Source organism: Dermochelys coriacea, chromosome 9, assembly GCF_009764565.3.
Source record: "Dermochelys coriacea isolate rDerCor1 chromosome 9, rDerCor1.pri.v4, whole genome shotgun sequence".
NCBI classification, from domain to species: Eukaryota; Metazoa; Chordata; order Testudines; family Dermochelyidae; genus Dermochelys; species Dermochelys coriacea.
Window position 1 is genome coordinate 17,908,426 of NC_050076.1, and position 20,075 is coordinate 17,928,500.

The 20,075-nt window shown below is 42.6% G+C and overlaps 1 protein-coding gene across 1 annotated transcript in view; it reads right to left on the reverse strand.

Annotated features, from left to right (window-relative positions):
* LOC119861396 (multiple epidermal growth factor-like domains protein 6) overlaps positions 1-20,075 on the reverse strand; it is a 309,492-nt gene that overhangs the window by 39,335 nt on the left and 250,082 nt on the right. Inside the window, exons 20-23 of the mRNA XM_043492338.1 lie at positions 14,152-14,283; positions 12,691-12,819; positions 10,254-10,385; positions 8,219-8,347 (exon numbers count right to left, since the gene is read on the reverse strand). Coding sequence (XP_043348273.1) covers positions 8,219-8,347; positions 10,254-10,385; positions 12,691-12,819; positions 14,152-14,283 — 522 coding nt within the window. The remainder of the gene's footprint in view (positions 1-8,218; positions 8,348-10,253; positions 10,386-12,690; positions 12,820-14,151; positions 14,284-20,075) is intronic.

The following is a 20,075-nucleotide window of genomic DNA, read 5'->3' on the forward strand; positions in this document are numbered from 1 at the left end:
GGAGGCATTCATGGACAGAGGACAGTTCTCCCGGGATGGACTTCATCTGAGTAGGGAAGGAAATAGACTTCTAGGATCGGCTGGCACAACTGATAAAGAGAGCTTTAAACTAGGAATTTGGGGGAGATGGTTGGGAGATGTCCAGGTAATCTCCATGCCAGATTTTAGCATTGAGAGGGAAGAAGACAAAGTAAGAAAGGATACAGCCGTGGGTAGGAGAATGTATATAAGGAGCGAGGGTGGTGTGGATACTAGTCTAATAGATTATACTGGTTGTAGAATGACTGTGCCTAATAGGGTACAAAATGTGAGCGAGGCCAAACAGCAAAAATTAAGATGTTTATACACCAATGCGAGGAGCCTAGGTAACAAAATGGAGGAACTAGAGCTACTGGTGCAGGAAGTGAAACCAGATATTATAGGTTTCAGAGTAGCAGCCGTGTTAGTCTGTATTCGCAAAAAGAAAAGGAGTACTTGTGGCACCTTAGAGACTAACAAATTTATTAGAGCATAAGCTTTCGTGCATCCGATGAAGTGAGCTGTAGCTCACGAAAGCTTATGCTCTAATAAATTTGTTAGTCTCTAAGGTGCCACAAGTACTCCATTTCTTTTTGCAGATATTATAGGGATAACAGAAACATGGTGGAATAGTAGTCATGACTGGACAACAGGTATTGAAGGGTATATGTGCTGTTTAGGAAAGACAGAAACAAAGGTAAAGGTGGTGGAGTAGCATTGTATATCAATGATGAGGTAGAATGTAAAGAAATAAGAAGCGATGCAATGGATAAGACAGAGTCCATCTGGGCAAAAATTACATTGGGGAAGATAACTAGTAAAGCCTCTCCTACGATAGTGCTTGGGGTGTGCTATAGACCTCCGGGATCTAATTTGGATATGGATAGAGCCTTTTTTAATGTTTTTAATAAAGTAAATACTAATGGAAACTGCGTGATCATGGGAGACTTTAACTTCCCAGATATAGACTGGAGGACCAGTGCTAGTTATAATAATAGGGATCAGATTTTCTTAGATGCGATAGCTGATGGATTCCTTCATCAAGTAGTTGCTGAACCGACTAGAGGGGATGCCATTTTAGATTTAATTTTGGTGAGTAGCAAGGACCTCATAGAAGAAATGGTTGTAGGGGATAATCTTGGCTCAAGTGATCATGAGCTAATTCAGTTCAAACTGATTAACAAAAATAAATCTGCAACTAAGGTTTTTGATTTCAAAAGGGCTGACTTCCAAAAATTAAGGAAATTAGTTAGGGAAGTGGATTGGACTGAAGAACTTATGGATCTAAAGGTAGAGGAGGCCTGGGATTACTTTAAATCAAAGCTGCAGAAGCTATCGGAAGCCTGTATCCCAAGAAAGGGGAAAAAATTCATAGGAAGGAGTTGTAGACCAAGCTGGCTGAGCAAGCATCTTAGAGAGGTGATTAAGAAGAAGCAGAAAGCATACAGGGAGTGGAAGATGGGAGGGATCAGCAAGGAAAGCTACCTAATTGAGGTCAGAACATGTAGGGATAAAGTGAGACAGGCTAAAAGTTGAGTGGAGTTGGACCTTACAAAGGGAATTAAACCCAATATTAAAATGTTCTATAGCCATATAAAAAGAAAACTAAGAAAGAAGAAGTGGGGCCGCTAAACACTGAGGATGGAGTGGAGGTTAAAGATAATCTAGGCATGGCCCAATATCTAAACAAATACTTTGCCTCAGTCTTTAATAAGGCTAAAGAGGATCTTGGGGATAATGGTAGCATGACAAATGGGAATGAGGATATGGAGGTAGACATTACCATATCTGAGGTAGAAGCGAAACTGAAACAGCTTAATGGGACTAAATCGGGGGGCCCAGATAATTTTCATCAAGAATATTAAAGGAATTGGTACCTGAAATTGCAAGCTCATTAGCAAGAATTTTTAATGAATCTATAAACTCAGGATTAGTACCGAATGATTGGAGAATTGCTAATATAGTTCCTATTTTTAAGAAAGGAAAAAAAAGTGATCCAGGTAACTACAGGCCAGTTAGTTTGACATCTGTAGTATGTAAGGTCCTGGAAAAAATTTTGAAGGAGAAATTAGTTAAGGACATTGAAGTCAATGGTAAATGGGACAAAATACAACATGGTTTTACAAAAGGTAGATCATGCCAAACCAACCTAATCTCCTTTTTTGAAAAAGTAACAGATTTTTTAGATAAAGGAAATGCAGTGGATCTAATTTACCTAGATTTCAGTAAGGCATTTGATATGGTGCCACATGGGGAATTATTAGTTAAATTGGAGAAGATGGGGATCAATATGATCAACAAAAGGTGGATAAGGAACTGGTTAAAGGGGAGACTGCAACGGGTCCTACAGAAAGGCGAATTGTCAGGTTGGAGGGAGATTACCAGTGGAGTTCCTCAGGGATCGGTTTTGGGACCAATCTTATTTAATCTTTTTATTACTGACCTTGGCACAAAAAGTGGGAATGTGCTAATAAAGTTTGCAGATGATACAAAGCTGGGAGGTATTGCCAATTCAGAGAAGGATCGGGATATTATACAGGAGGATCTGGATGACCTTGTAAACTGGAGTAATAGTAATAGGATGAAATTCAATAGTGAGAAGTGTAAGGTTATGCATTTAGGGATTAATAACAAGAATTTTAGTTATAAGCTGGGGATGCATCAATTAGAAGTAACGGAAGAGGAGAAGGACCTTGGAGTATTGGTTGATCATAGGATGACTATGAGCTGCCAATGTGATATGGCTGTGAAAAAAGCTAATGCGGTTTTGGGATGCATCAGGAGAGGCATTTCCAGTAGGGATAAAGAGGTTTTAGTACCGTTATACAAGGCACTGGTGAGACCTCACCTAGAATACTGTGTGCAGTTCTGGTCTCCCATGTTTAAAAAGGATGAATTCAAACTGGAGGAGGTTCAGAGAAGGGCTACTAGGATGATCCGAGGAATGGAAAACTTGTCTTATGAAAGGAGACTTAATGAGCTTGGCTTGTTTAGCCTAACTAAAAGAAGGTTGAGGGGAGATATGATTGCTCTCTATAAATATATCAGAGGGATAAATACAGGAGAGGGAGACAAATTATTTAAGCTCAGCACCAATGTGGACACAAGAACAAATGGGTATAAACTGGCCACCAGGAAGTTTAGACTTGAAATCAGACGAAGGTTTCTAACCATCAGAGGAGAGAAGTTTTGGAATAGCCTTCCAAGGGAAGCAGTGGGGGCAAAAGATCTATCTGGTTTTAAGATTCTACTCGGTAAGTTTATGGAGGAGATGGTATGATGGGATAATGGGATTTTGGTAAGTAATTGATCTTTAAATATTCAGGGTAAATAGGACTAATCCCCTGAGATGGGATATTAGATGGATGGGATCTGAGTTACCCAGGAAAGAATTTTCTGTAGTATCTGGCTGGTGAATCTTGCCCATATGCTCAGGGTTTAGCTGATCACCATATTTGGGGTCGGGAAGGAATTTTTCTCCAGGGCCGATTGGAGAGGCCCTGGAGGTTTTTCGCCTTCCTCTCTAGCATGGGGCACGGGTCAGTTGAGGGAGGCTTCTCTGCTCCTTGAAGTCTTTAAACCACGATTTGAGGACTTCAATAGCTCAGACATAGGTGAGGTTTTTCGTAGGAGTGGGTGGGTAAGATTCTGTGGCCTGCGCTGTGCAGGAGGTCAGACTAGATGATCAGAATGGTCCCTTCTAACATTAGTATCTATGAATCTATCTACAGCATAGACTCTGCCACGTGAGCTAACTGAGTAACTGATAGCAATAAGAGGTTGTTATTCTCTGTCTGGAGCAGTCACTGGAGGGAAATGAGACACACTTTGCCAGTAGGTTTCAAAGATGGCAACAGAGGAATGTCGAGACTCAGGAATCTTGTGTTCCATTCCAGGTTCTGGAGGGATGCATCCTCTAGTGGACAGCGACCTTTCTGCCACATTCTCCTCCAAGCTTGATCCCTTCTGACCTCGTCCCACTCCTGTCTCTTCCCCACCATCTCCCACCCATATACTGCTAGTTCCTTGTTCCAGTGTTCTTGTCTCACTAGCCCCAGTCCTCAACATCCTGCTGGCCTTCTCATTGCAGTCCTAGTCTCTTTGCCCCATCAGTCCCAGTTTCCCATGCTCTGCCCCCCACCTCCTATTCCTCCACCTGCCAGCCCCTCCATTTCTCACCATTAGGCTGGATGTAATGGTGAGAAATCTAATTCTTCCATTGCTGCTGCAACTGAAAATGGGGTCTTGTAAAAGAGTGTTGCTACCTACCCTGCCTATAATACAATGAAATCCAGCACAATATCTGTAGACATCAATGGACTAAAATAGAAAGTGAATATAAGTTCTCTGGTGGCAAAAGGTAGTAGTGGTGGTGTAACCCACACACCTGCTGGGTGTGGTGTTCTGTCCCATTGAGAGGCACTGAGATCACTTAGAGAGAGAGATTAATGAGTTTGCTTTACACCCTTAGCTAAAAGGCAGTTAGTTTTTAGCTCATACAGTGGAGGCTCATGCACTGAATCTCAGGTTTGATCCCGCCTGCCAACCACCGGGATCTGATGGTGTTACAGTAGCACAGTGCAAGGTCTGATTTGGAAGCTCACTTCGCCTTGACAGTGGCAGCTTGGTTTTCTGAACATACAATTTCATACAATTGGCTCATTTACTCCAAGTGGAATGGCAATTCTCTCCTTCAGTCAGTCCAGCCTGTAGCTTCTTCAAGGTCGCATGGATGCTTTGAGACTTACTGTACCTTTCAAACACGTGCTGTCTCAGAGAAATAGGGAAATAGAACATATATCGGTGTCAAACAGTCAAGAAGTATTGGTCAGCCTTCTGTTTATTTTTATTTGGTGGGCGAGCCAATATCAAGCTGCAAAGTAGAAATTACTGCATGTGGTTTCAACTCCTAACTGAATCACTGTATACTGCATATTATTGTTTATTAAGTTCCAGTAGTGTGTAGGACAAGAGTACAAAAGAGAAATATCTTCCCCAACTACTGAAAATAAGTTTTTGAGTCTGTGTCCCAGACAGGGTTGGCAAACAGATTTTGCCAGACAAAAGAACGTAGATTCACCTGTCTGCCTTGATTTACGTGAAAAATAAGCATTGTAAGCCAACACAATGGAAGTCTATTTGCATACAACATCGACATGAGGATGGTAAACCAGTACACTGGGGAATAAAGCACAGGGGAACGGTGTCATCCTGTCTCTATGATCAAAACAGTGGATTTTGGAGTATAAGAAGAAAGCAAAAGGACATCCCTTTTATCCTTCACCGGGGAAGCAAAAAGAACAGCGCTTTTTCCATTTATGACAGGAGGATCCCTGCTTTGTTGGTTGGAACTGCTGGGAGATTGCTTTAGGTGTGACAAGCTACTTTAGTTTAGCCTGTTAAAGTTAAGTTTATATTCTAGAATGCACGTTACACTTTTTGTTTGATATGTAATCATTTCCATTTGCACTTGTTAGTCTTACTCACTATCTCTTAAATCTTAGGCTTTGATAATAAATTTATGATTGTTTTCACTATATTTCAGTGTTGTGAAGTTATAAAGGACCTGATCCTGAGTTGTACCAGTCAAGCTGTGTGTACATTGTTCTTTTGGGGACTGCAAATCTGGTAATTTCCGTGAGTGTGCAGTGAAAGGGGGTTGGACACTACAGGGGGACACTTTCAGAGATGCTGTGGTGCACCGACTGTTACCTGCAAGGTACAGTGAGGGCTGGCAGAGCCCTTTTCTTTTTAGTATATATTCAATGTGCCTCAGGTGGCATGTGACCAGGATACATCACCGAATTTGGTCTGCTGGTTCCATCATTAGCTTCCCTGTCTTGGGCTGGGTACTGACAAGGAGCATGACATGAACGCTGATCCATGATTATTTGGGTGACTAACAGATTGGTGGTGTCAGGGAGCTGATACACCGTTGAGCACAAGCAAGTCTTTCTCTTGCTGAGGCAGGAGGGTAACAAGATGACTCCCAGTTCTGGGCACCCCAAGAAGAGTCACACTCGATGTGGACCACCAGTACGAGAGGGGGTGAGACATATTTTGCCAATGGGTTTCACAGACATTTGCTGACAGCTGAGGATTGGTGAGACTCAGGAAGCTTGAGCTCCATTCTAGGCTCTGGTGGGAAGTGTTCTCTAGTAGGCACAGATTCTTTGGCGCATTCCCCCTCAAGTTTGATCCCTTCTGCCTGTCCCATCCAATATATCCCTAAACAGTCATGGCTCTTCCCCACCCCTGGCTGCTTGTCCCAGTCCCTTTATCCTTACCTATCCAGTCCCAGAAATAATGTATATAACAAAATATATTGTCTTTTATTTTGATTTCATTTTAGTTGACCATTTCAGAATTTTTGTTTTTTTAGAAGTACTCCAGGAAGAACAACCAAATTATCTCAAGAGTGACTAACTTGTCTTACAATTCATATAGCAGAGAAAGATAAGCAGAGGGGAAAGTGGTTCATTTAATCCGTTCTTCTTGCTAGCATATATTTGTTCCTTGCAGAATATTTTCTTATGTTTCATGTAGTCTAGTTATAAATGTCTCAAGCACTTCTACTTCCCTCAAAACCTTTTGCACGAAGCCATATCTGCCATGGACTGTATCAATAGTGGAAGTGAGTGAATAATTGTTGTTTTTTTATAGTTAGCCAAACCAAAAAATACAGTAAATTTGGTTAGTTTCTAACCAAACCTGATTCCTGCCCTCCTGTCCTCCCCCCTCCCATCAAAATGAAAAGGCAAAACAGATTCATTCAGGTCGAACAAAACATTTTGAATGCCCACTTGAATCAGTGTTTGAAAATGAAATGCCAAAATGGTTCATTTTGAAAACACTGAAATGAAACTTCACCATTTCCTACATTTGTTTTCCTCTAAATTTTTTGCTCAAACTATTTGCCAAGTTTGATCCAAATTCATGAATAGTTTCAGGATCCTGAAAACCCCTTTGGCAACTTTACTATTTGCTGAAAAAAACCCACCTTGCTCTAATCAGTGGAGTATTGTATTGTTCGGACTGCCCAGCTGGGTGCTGTAAGATCTTATGGAGAGCTACAAGAAAAAGGCTGTTGGGGAAAAAGGGCCATTTTTCCATTTTATGGATTTTAATTTTTCATACATAAGTCTTAGGATTCATTTCTCTTTTATGGATTCAGCAAATTCTTTCTTTAAGACAGAAAAAAGAACTGAGTAATAAAAATAAGGCATGGATAAGTTATTTTGAAAAAGAGCCTTGCACAGTGTTCACAAATTATCTCACAAGTTTCTCCAGCAGAACTCAGACTGTTTCTTTTTCTTTTAACACTTCCTCGAGAGAATGAAAAAGGAAATAATATGTGCAATTTCCACAATTTGTAGTCTGTTGAATATTCTGTTATAGCACGGAAGTTGCAAAGTGCTTTCATTTCCACTAGAGGGCAATAGATGCACAAGTGGTTAATCTGTCTCATTTTAACACACACACATTTTTATCTACCTAAACTAAGTGATAATTTTGCATGTGAAACAAAACAGCCAAGGTTTGGTTTAATGATCATTGTCTGTAAAATGTGCAAAAAATCAAATTCAGATATTTCTGAAAAATGACAGATGACTTACACATTATTTTTACTGTATCCCAGCCAATATATATATATTTTTTACTCTCTGCATAGTTTATGGCATGAAAACAACATCACAAGAACAAGCAACAGATCAACTATAATATATGTACAAAATCCAATCCAAAATAATTGTTATTTCATGTTAGCAAGTTACTAGGTGATAACAGATGCAGTGGTAGACTTTAACGTTAGAAGCATGTATCTCCTTAAACAGCTTATTGAGGGGGAGATGTTTTATTCAAAGATAATATTATAAATGCCATGGGGACAATGAAAGAATTCAAAAGTGGAGCAACGTTTTTTCTCTGTGTTAAAGCAGGAAGACTTTCTTCAGAAACGCTAACAAGGTTCTTAAGCACATATCTAATTTTAAGCAGATAAAGAGTCCCATCAAGTCACAAACTAAATGTTAGGCAAGTGCTTAAGTATCCTGCTGATCTGGGTTATAAAATTTAATTAAGATATCTCAGTTCAGTTGCATGGTTTACCTAGATCAGGTCCTGCTGATTATAAAACCAGTGCTACAATGATCTGTGAGAAACATCTGCCTAGAAATGAAAGGGTAGGGGGAGAATGTACCTTTTTCACAAAAAGTTCCTGTCCAGCCAGTCGCACAAGTACAGGCTCCACTCACATGATCACAGGCAGCTCCATTCTGGCATTGACAGCTGTACTTACAATTTGGCCCAAAGGTTCCCTTAGGGCATCCTGGACAGAAAGAATAAAAGCTGAATGTTGAACTGAATATGGTATAGATCCCTGTAGTACAACTGACTATCAGTTTGCAATTCTAAAGTACTTTTGAACCTTTTCTGTTCACAAGTGGAGGGCCAAAATTTGTCTCTAACCCTGAAAACAGTTAACATTAGGTGTTCTCTTTGAGATGTTGGCTGCTGCAGGAAGCTGCTTTATATTAAGGTATATTTTAAGAGAAAAGGGAGATCTGAGGGATGCAGTCAGTTCTGTATACTACACAGAAAAACAACAAAGTGTACAGTTGCAAAAACTGCCACTCCCAAATTCCTAGTTTCTGATCTGATGTGTACCACACACTGGTTTAGACTCACTTATTTGCCCAAATCCCTTGAGAGCTCACCTGCTGGGATGGGGTAAGACATGCAAAATTCCTAATGTAGCTCTTAAAACCCACTTCCTCTCCCCCACCACCAACTTTTTTTCTGCAATCCAGATTCCACAGTAGAACCCATGTAAGTGAGAGAGAACGTTAAACAGGGTGACCTCCTCCAGAAAGCTCCAAACTGAAAGCTGCATGTCCTACTTACATGCTCTTCTTGGAAAAATTCAAGCCAAAACATTACATCTGGGAGATGGATAAGAGACTTAGATTTTCATAGCAGTAATTGTTGGGAGTTTAAAGGAGAGACTGGTATCTCACTCACTATCTCAAGGAAAAAACACCACTTCAGTCTGTAAATAATATCCTCCAGGGCTATAGAAAAATCAATTAAAATAAGGCCAGCTGGCTAATTTACATTAGACACACTTTAGACAGAGCTGAATGGTAGTGATAGCTAAGCCTAGACACAATAATACAGGGTTTCTCTGGCAGTTTACAGGTCTTGCTAACTTATTTTGAAATGAGTTGAGTAGATATCTGCCAGATCCCTTTAAAATGGAAGGACTTCAACAATTGTATTAACAAAGTCATTTTTAGGCAGTCTGGAAAATATCACAGAGCCCAAGAAACAACATGATGTGGCACCATTGGGCTTTCAAAGATGAATCTGTAACTGGAAATACAATAAATAACTAGTTAGTTTATGAATATCTAAGGCTCCTATCACTGTGGTATGCAAGTATCTTGAGAAGGAAGCAAATGGGCAGGCCCAACATAATATACAATATTTCATTCTCCTCCCCTTTTTAATCTGCCTTCCTCTTGGCGTTTCTCTCTTTTTGTTTATTCCTTTCTCCCATCATGAATGACATTGTGAATAACAAATACTGCCCACTAGTGTCATGAGGTAAAATATGGCAGCTGGACTTTGAAGCTGAATAATTTTTGGACCTACAATGGCATTTGTAGTTAGGGATGGCAAGATGCAGTGTTCAAATCTCATGCTTTAGGGCATGACTGGGGCAGGAAGGAATCTTGCCCCTTACAATAGTTCACATTGTTTGATGTTTTTACAGCTGGTATTGCCTGAGGTGTATTTTGGGAAAGAGATTAGTATCAGAATATGGGCTATGATGTAGGGAGGATATCAGCATATCTACGTTTGCGTCCATTGCGGACATGTAAACTATTTCTATTTGCCTGAGCTCTAAAGGAGTTTTGGAAGAAAGAGTGAATACCTTAAAATCTTACATGAGGGAGCAAAGATGCAGATATATGCAATTCAATCACCCTAACATGAAGTGCAATTGCCAAAGTAGCTGTTCAATTCAAAACTATTCTGAAAATAACTCTCCTGGAATCCAAATGATTAATTAACCTGTCTAGCACGGCTGAAATCTGAGCCGCCTGAAAAATGTGCATTCTCCTATCTATGGAGAACTGCAACATGGATGTTTTCCTAAAAATAATCAAAAGGAAAAACAATTTTTGATCTTGATCACTGTGAATTCCCCACTTTGATGCTCTTGCACTTACTCTGCTCACAGTGTTTCCCAGAGTATCCTGCTTCACAGAAACAAATCCCAGTGACAGGGTCACAGCTACCGTCACTGTTATTGCAGACACACAAGCTTTCACAGTGCTCTCCCCAATGGCCAGCATCACAAGCTGCAAAGCAACACAACAACATTTGTATGAGACTGAACTGCACGCTTGAGGTAGCAGGCAGTGTTATATTTGGATGGGAGATTAGAAAATAGTTATAATAGCCAACATTTTCAAACCCAGATGTTTAGGGCCAGATCTTCTGCTGGAGTAAATAGGCATAGGTCCACTGAAGTAAATGGAGTTATACTGGTTTACCCCAGTGCATAAACTGATATTAAAGCGACTAGATCGAAGTGATTTAACATTCAGAAATGATGAGTACTGCTTCATGGAGAGAAAATACCAGATACTAAAGGGCTCTTTAACTTATCAGAGAAAGGCATAATCAAGAATCAATGACGGGAAGTTAAAAGCCAGACATATTTCAAATTAGAAATAAAGCACATGTTTTTACAGAGAGGGTGATGACAAATTGGAACACACTACCAAGGGAAGTGGTGGATTCTCCATCTTTTGAACTCTTCAGATTAAGACTGAATGCTTTTCTGGAAGAAATGCTTTAGTCAAATAAGTTTTGGGGCTGACTACAGATGTAACTGGATGAAATCCTACAGCCTGTGTTATACAGGAGATTAGCCTAGATGATCCAATAGTCCCTTTTGGCCTTAAAAATCTAGGGATCTGTGAATTTCAAATGAAGTCAATGGGTGATGCACTTATTCAGCATTTCTGAAAATCAGGACACTGATTTGAATGCTTAAATGTAGATTTAGGTGACTAATTCTAGACACTGAAGTTTGTAAATTTTGATCACTGTTACTTTGCATAAGGCTTATTTATTTTTGTGCAGAGAGAAGTTGTCACTTCGGAAGAAATTTTTTGGGAAAAAAATGCATTTAATTGGGGGAAAAGACACCCTTTTCACTTTCTTTTTTACTTTCTTCTGGAAAAAGGAGAGACTTTTTTAAAGAATGTTTTTCGCACTCCAAAATGAAACAAACAGATTTCTGAAAGTTTGAGGTTTTCAGTCCAAAAAAATGAAAATTTTCATGGAACATTTTGAATGAGATGAAAAAGTGTCATTTCTTTTGAAATTCTATGTGAAATGTATTTACCATTTTTTGACCAGCTCTACTGTGTAGTCACCCAAAAAGGGAGGACACTTTTCAATTTTCCAGAAACATATGTATAATATTTAAACACGAAAACATTTTGAGTTTTCCCTGGGTTCCTGGGAAAGGTTGAAAGTTCCTTCTCATACCCCACCCTCAATTTTGCCAATATTTCCAGAATAGAAAAATCACCCATTGCTTTAAGAGAAGGGGTGGAATTTATCAAAACCAGAATCAAAATGACTGAAGTCTGCAAAATCAATGGAAAAATTTGCCATGAAATTTCAGTTTCATTGGAAAATATTTAGCACAAATGGAAGTAATGGAGATTTACCACAATCTGTGCATTATCTGAACTGCTGTGGTTCTAAAATCATCCTTGTTGAATCAGTGTGACAGTTTACCAGCCCAGGAACAAAATCTACTCCATTTTACAATGATGTTGATGATAATAAAAATAACTAATAGTGTGTTACTGCAGCAGGGAATGTGCGACAGTCAATGGGATTTAAACTCCTAAGAGTCTAAATCCCTTTCGAAAATGATATGTAGCCTCCTAAACACTGAGCACAGCAATGCCTAAATAGTTTAACAATTTATGCCTCAGTTCCCCATTTGTAAAATACGAATAATAACACTTTTCCCTAACTCACCAGGGAGTTGTGTGGATAAATACATTAAAGATTGGGAAGCACTCTGAGATCTACTGTTGAAGAGCTCAACATAAGAGCTAGGTATTATTATTGTACTGTGTTGTAAGAGAGAGCAGAATTTCACACAGCATTTATATTCACAAGTAAGGGAATGACATTATGCCACAAAACCATCTGTGCTGCTCACTTGTTGAGATAAGTCTTCCCTCCAGACAAAGTGAAAGATTGGGAATTAATCTTAAAACTAAGCTGTATTGAAAATGTAAAACAAAACTGGCAGTCAGTCAAAATACTAATGGCACAGTCGGTGTTCAGAAAATTGATGCATAGTGTTAAAATAGGTGCTTATGTGAACGCTTTGTGCTTCATCAGTCATCTATTTCAAAACTATGAACATAGATAATTAAGGATTATCCCCACCCACGCTGTATAAATCTATATACACAATTTCAGAAGCAATAAGATTAGCAAAAATATATTAAAAAGTTTAATAGTCTGACAACAAGTCTAAGAACAAACAGAGCTTTGGTTCCCTTGGTTTCCATTTAAGTTTATGAAAGACAGCACAACTTGAGTACAGAGGATACATTGCTGACTTACGACGTTTGCAGTCATGGCCACTCCAGCCAGGAGGACATGTGCACTCTCCGGTAACATGGTGACACTGAGCATTGCTATTACAGCTGCACTGCAACAGGCAATTTTGCCCATAGTAACCATGGGGGCAGGCTGAAAACAAATAGACAGATGGTATTTTTCACCTAGATATTAACTCAAGCATGGGCTGTCATTTCAAATGAGATAGCAATCACTTCACTTGTTCTGCCCTCCTTCCGCCTTCTGAATCAGATATTAGCCGAACACAGAAAATAAAAACAAAAATGAGCGAAATATCAACAGTTTATATACTAAGAGAGCAAGGCCTAATAAAGCCTAATCCCATACATTGGGAGTCACTCAACTGACTGAGTGAAGTTGCTTCATAAACTTCATAGCATGTCCAATAAATCAGTTGATTAATGGAAATACGGAAAGGGAACCTCCTGTTGAAGTGGGGAGTGCACAGGCCCAAACCCTGAATTATGAATGTCAGTGACATTCATGGCCAAAGTTGAATGACATATTTGATATTACGAGCTGGGACAATGCTCTCCCTAAGAGGTGGACGTGGAGCTGGAGTGGGACCAAAGGGGCCTGTTGTTCAGTGGCAGCCCTTACCTCTGGTAGATCCCCAAGATCCATGCAGGATATAGGGAGGGATCAATCCCCACATTCTTCTGTAAGGTTGGAGGGGCAAACTCAACTCCCAGTGGAAGAATATAGGGGGCCTCTATAATCTCCCACTCCCTCTTAAGGTGTTTCAGTAGCAACTGAAGTCCTCTGTTTAGTCACACAACCAGTACATCATAGGCAGCCCTCCCATATTGTCTGGCCAAACTGCTCAAATTCAGCTCTGGACTGAATCATTTGGGGAAAGATTGTAGCCTATTCTGTCCATGATCTCTCAATGGAGGAAACCAACTAAATGCCAAATGTGCCTATTGATGCCATATGGTGGCAGTTTGGTGATGTGGCCACCAGTCCGTCAGGGCTTGGACTGAGACCACCAAATGGCCACCAGGTGGGAATGACTTTCCTTCAAGACCAGCATAAACTACATTTGAATTGGTGACCAGAAGTCAAAGGCTGTGTTACCTTATGGCTGAGATTTTCAAAAGACCATAAAGGAAGCTAGATACCCAACTCCCATTGGAAATCAGCCTATTTTACTTTTAGTGCAGTAATTTTCTCTCTGCCTAGCATATTGCCATACAGTTGGTCTGATGGTTCCATGATTATTTGGTGCAGCTGTCTAGCTCATCACTTGGATTCCTCTCTAATCTCTCTCTGTCTGGCAAACATCATAAATCCATCCTGGTCAATTTGTAATGCATTTGAAACTTTGATTAGCATATCCTAATACAGCAAATATCTTATAAAATAGACAGAAGGTAAATCAATGCTCAGGCTGATTTCTCTATTGACTTTCTTTTTATTGACCCATGCAGTTTGATGACTTACGTAGGTAACAGGATTTCCCAGTGTATCCCAGAGGGCAGTCACAGATTCCAGTCACTTTGTTACACTTCCCTCCATTCTCACAGGTCTCACAGAAGAACTGGCAGTCTACTCCCCACAGACCATCAGGGCAATCTATAAGAAACAAGAAAGAAGAGCACGGAACCATTTGTTATCTCAAGACAGTTGCAGATTTCAGCTGTTATCGAAGGTAATTAAAAAAATAAATAAAGCAGAACTGGAAAGAAAATTATCTCTATGGATCAACAGCTCTTCCATAACAAAACCCCCAAAGAAATCAACACAATATTGTATTGCAGCCCTTTGAGAAAACATCTGAACAGAGACACAGAGGCTCACTTCTAACCTCCATCATAAAAAGCCTGTATTTCTGTATGGTTTGCAATACACTAATGTTGTGATTGGTTTGGATGTATCTGAAGAGTGGGTTACATAGCACAGAAGAGGAAAAGGAGAACCTTAATTAGAAGAGAGATTTTTGAAAAAACACCACCACCACTACCACCACCACAGCCACAGAGTATAGAACTATATTCTGCATTTTCTGCAGCGATAGGGTCAGAATCAGATGAGAAGGAGCTAGGTAGAGATCCGAGCTTTAGGAAAAGAGCAGTGTGTTCAGGTGTGGGATTTAGTCTGGGTTGATTTCTAATTTCCTATTTTCTCCTCTCGATGGATAGATGCACCACTTCAGCTCTGACCTTCTCCTTCAGCTAACGTTTGTGAAGCATCAGGAATCCAAGCACAAATCTCAGAATTACACATATTGTTGGTCTGGGGAAGTCCATCAGAAAATGAGAAACGGGGATGTGTGTGAAAGAATCAGTTATAACAGTAGTTCTTTGCACTACCATATCGCTTTCCATCTGAGGATATCAAAGTGCTTTATGAATATTAATGCCCAGGACCCCTGTGAGATATATCATTATCCCCATTTTATGAGGTGGAACTGGAGGTACACAAGGTAGTCGATGACTGGGATGGGAATAGAACCCAGATTTCTCAGCTCCTTATCCTTTCGTTAGCCATAAGGCCATATTTTTTACTTATGAGGCAGCAAGTCAGCAGTCCCAGTAGAGTGGATAGATATCCTCATCACGAGGGCAACAGCCAACGCCTGAGTTAATAAGTTGAAACAGGGTTTTCTATGACTGTTCCCAGTGGCAGTAGCTTCATGTTCTTGCCCCTTCCCCATCCCTACGTCTTATTTCTCCCTTCCTCCCACCACTGAAGTTATTTCGGCAGCGAACCAGCGGAGCAGCGGGGACAGCAGAGCAGCTCACAGCAGGAGTTTGCCTGGGACTGGTAAGTATCCGAGTGTGTGTGTTTGCTTGCTGAGGAAGTATCCGAGCGTGTGTTTGCTGGGAGGGCAGGGAGAGAGCCTGAGTGAGTGTCTGATTGGCTGCTAGCCTGCAGGGGGCGGGCATTAGGGTGTCTGTGTGTTTGCGTCAGGGAAGCCTGGCTGTTTGAAAATAGACAGAGCCTCGCGAACCAGCTGAGCGGCAGCGAACCAGCGGAGCAGCGGGGACAGCAGAGCAGCTCACAGCAGGAGTTTGCCTGGGACTGGTAAGTATCCGAGTGTGTGTGTTTGCTTGCTGAGGAAGTATCCGAGCGTGTGTTTGCTGGGAGGGCAGGGAGAGAGCCTGAGTGAGTGTCTGATTGGCTGCTAGCCTGCAGGGGGCGGGCATTAGGGTGTCTGTGTGTTTGCGTCAGGGAAGCCTGGCTGTTTAAAAATAGCCAGAGCCTCGCGAACCAGCTGAGCAGCGGGGACAGCAGAGCAGCTCACAGCAGGAGTTTGCCTGGGAGTTCGCCTGGAGTGAGCCCAGTGAGGCTTACATCTTGCCAACGTCTCTGAGGAAGCTCATAGTAGGTAGGTGATATGGAAGGGGGGGGTTCAGGTATTGTGACCTGCACTGGATGTGCCATGTTTGTCTTTCTTCCACAGGACAGAAGCGACTTTGTCTGTACAAAGTGCAAGCTGGTCTCCATATTGGAAGAGAAGATTGAAGGTCTGGAGCAACAGGTAACGACCCTGCGTTGTATACGAGAGACTGAGGATTTTCTGGACCAAACTCAGGATAGCCTTCTAGGGGCACAAAGCTCTAAAGATATAGAGCAGGTTGCACAGAGGAGCCAAGAGGCCAGTGAAGAAGCTTGGCAACATGTGACCTCCAGAAGAGGTAAGCGGAATGTCCGGGTTCCAGTAACACAGACACAGTAACTAACCGCTTTCATGTTCTCTCCACAGGTACCATTGCGGAGAGTGGACCAGATGATATGTCTGGGGGGAGAAAGCAGAAGGAGACCCCGCTGGTTGGGAGGCATGAGATGCGATGTCCTGAGGTTGGGGGTTCCACGACCACCACTCCCAAGAGGAGAAGGCGGGTGGTGGTGGTCGGGGACTCTCTCCTCCGGGGGACTGAGTCATCTATCTGCCGCCCTGACCGGGAAAACCGAGAAGTCTGCTGCTTGCCAGGGGCTAAGATTCGTGATGTGACGGAGAGACTGCCGAGACTCATCAAGCCCTCGGATCGCTACCCCTTCCTGCTTCTCCACGTGGGCACCAATGATACTGCCAAGAATGACCTTGAGCGGATCACTGCGGACTACGTGGCTCTGGGAAGAAGGATAAAGGAGTTGGAGGCGCAAGTGGTGTTCTCGTCCATCCTCCCCGTGGAAGGAAAAGGCCTGGGTAGGGACCGTCGAATCGTGGAGGTCAACGAATGGCTACGCAGGTGGTGTCGGAGAGAAGGCTTTGGATTCTTTGACCATGGGATGGTGTTCCATGAAGGAGGAGTGCTGGGCAGAGACGGGCTCCATCTTACGAAGAGAGGGAAGAACATCTTTGCCAGCAGGCTGGCTAACCTAGTGAGGAGGGCTTTAAACTAGGTTCACCGGGGGAAGGAGACCAAAGCCCTGAGGTAAGTGGGAAAGCGGGATACCGGGAGGAAGCACAGGCAGGAATGTCTGAGAGGGGAGGGCTCCTGCCTCATACTGGGAATGAGGGGCGATCAACAGGTTATCTCAAGTGCTTATATACAAATGCACAAAGCCTTGGAAACAAGCAGGGAGAACTGGAGGTCCTGGTGATGTCAAGGAATTATGACGTGATTGGAATAACAGAGACTTGGTGGGATAACTCACATGACTGGAGTACAGTCATGGATGGTTATAAACTGTTCAGGAAGGACAGGCAGGGCAGAAAAGGTGGGGGAGTAGCACTGTATGTAAGGGAGCAGTATGACTGCTCAGAGCTCCGGTACGAAACTGTGGAAAAACCTGAGTGTCTCTGGATTAAGTTTAGAAGTGTGTGCAACAAGAGTGATGTCATGGTGGGAGTCTGCTATAGACCACCGGACCAGGGGGATGAGGTGGATGAGGCTTTCTTCCGGCAACTCACGGAAGCTACTAGATCGCATGGCCTGATTCTCATGGGTGACTTTAATTTTCCTGATATCTGCTGGGAGAGCAATACAGCGGTGCATAGACAATCCAGGAAGTTTTTGGAAAGCGTAGGGGACAATTTCCTGGTGCAAGTGCTAGGGGAGCCAACTAGGGGGAGCGCTTTTCTCGACCTGCTGCTCACAAACCGGGTAGAATTAGTGGGGGAAGCAAAAGTGGATGGGAATCTGGGAGGCAGTGACCATGAGTTGGTTGAGTTCAGGATCCTGACGCAGGGAAGAAAGGTAAGCAGCAGGATACGGACCCTGGACTTCAGGAAAGCAGACTTTGACTCCCTCAGGGAACAGATGGCCAGGATCCCCTGGGGGACTAACATGAAAGGGAAGGGAGTCCAGGAGAGCTGGCTGTATTTCAAGGAATCCCTGTTGAGGTTACAGGGACAAACCATCCCGATGAGTCGAAAGAATAGTAAATATGGCAGGCGACCAGCTTGGCTTAATGGTGAAATCCTAGCGGATCTTAAACATAAAAAAGAAGCTTACAAGAAGTGGAAGGTTGGACATATGACCAGGGAAGAGTATAAAAATATTGCTCGGGCATGTAGGAAAGATATCAGGAGGGCCAAATCGCACCTGGAGCTGCAGCTAGCAAGAGATGTCAAGAGTAACAAGAAGGGTTTCTTCAGGTATGTTGGCAACAAGAAGAAAGCCAAGGAAAGTGTGGGCCCCTTACTGAATGAGGGAGGCAAGCTAGTGACAGAGGATGTGGAAAAAGCTAATGTACTCAATGCTTTTTTTGCCTCTGTTTTCACTAACAAGGTCAGCTCCCAGACTGCTGTGCTGGGCAACACAAAATGGGGAAGAGATGGCCAGCCCTCTGTAGAGATAGAGGTGGTTAGGGACTATTTAGAAAAGCTGGACGTGCACAAGTCCATGGGGCCGGACGAATTGCATCCGAGAGTGCTGAAGGAATTGGCGGCTGTGATTGCAGAGCCCTTGGCCATTATCTTTGAAAACTCGTGGCGAACGGGGGAAGTCCCGGATGACTGGAAAAAGGCTAATGTAGTGCCCATCTTTAAAAAAGGGAAGAAGGAGGATCCTGGGAACTACAGGCCGGTCAGCCTCACCTCAGTCCCTGGAAAAATCATGGAGCAGGTCCTCAAAGAATCAATCCTGAAGCACTTAGAGGAGAGGAAAGTGATCAGGAACAGTCAGCATGGATTCACCAAGGGAAGGTCATGCCTGACTAATCTAATCGCCTTTTATGATGAGATTACTGGTTCTGTGGATGAAGGGAAAGCAGTGGATGTATTGTTTCTTGACTTTAGCAAAGCTTTTGACACGGTCTCCCACAGCATTCTTGTCAGCAAGTTAAGGAAGTATGGGCCGGATGAATGCACTATAAGGTGGGTAGAAAGCTGGCTAGATTGTCGGGCTCAACGGGTAGTGATCAATGGCTCCATGTCTAGTTGGCAGCCGGTGTCAAGTGGAGTGCCCCAGGGGTCGGTCCTGGGGCCCGTTTTGTTCAATATCTTCATAAATGATCTGGAGGATGGTGTGGATTGCACTCTCAGCAAATTTGCGGATGATACTAAACTGGGAGGAGTGGTAGATACGCTGGAGGGGAGGGATAGGATACAGAAGGACCTAGACAAATTGGAAGATTGGGCCAAAAGAAATCTAATGAGGTTCAATAAGGATAAGTGCAGGGTCCTGCACTTAGGATGGAAGAATCCAATGCACCGCTACAGACTAGGGACCGAATGGCTCGGCAGCAGTTCTGCGGAAAAGGACCTAGGGGTGACAGTGGACGAGAAGCTGGATATGAGTCAGCAGTGTGCTCTTGTTGCCAAGAAGGCCAATGGCATTTTGGGATGTATAAGTAGGGGCATAGCGAGCAGATCGAGGGACGTGATCGTTCCCCTCTATTCGACACTGGTGAGGCCTCATCTGGAGTACTGTGTCCAGTTTTGGGCCCCACACTACAGGAAGGATGTGGATAAATTGGAAAGAGTACAACGAAGGGCAACAAAAATGATTAGGGGTCTAGAGCACATGACTTATGAGGAGAGGCTGAGGGAGCTGGGATTGTTTAGTCTGCAGAAGAGAAGAATGAGGGGGGATTTGATAGCTGCTTTCAACTACCTGAAAGGGGGTTTCAAAGAGGATGGCTCTAGACTGTTCTCAATGGTAGCAGATGACAGAACGAGGAGTAATGGTCTCAAGTTGCAATGGGGGAGGTTTAGGTTGGATATTAGGAAAAACTTTTTCACTAAGAGGGTGGTGAAACACTGGAATGCGTTACCTAGGGAGGTGGTAGAATCTCCTTCCTTAGAGGTTTTTAAGGTCAGGCTTGACAAAGCCCTGGCTGGGATGATTTAACTGGGACTTGGTCCTGCTTTGAGCAGGGGGTTGGACTAGATGACCTTCTGGGGTCCCTTCCAACCCTGATATTCTATGATTCTATGATTCTATGATTCTATTTCGCCTTCTTCCCCATGCTTT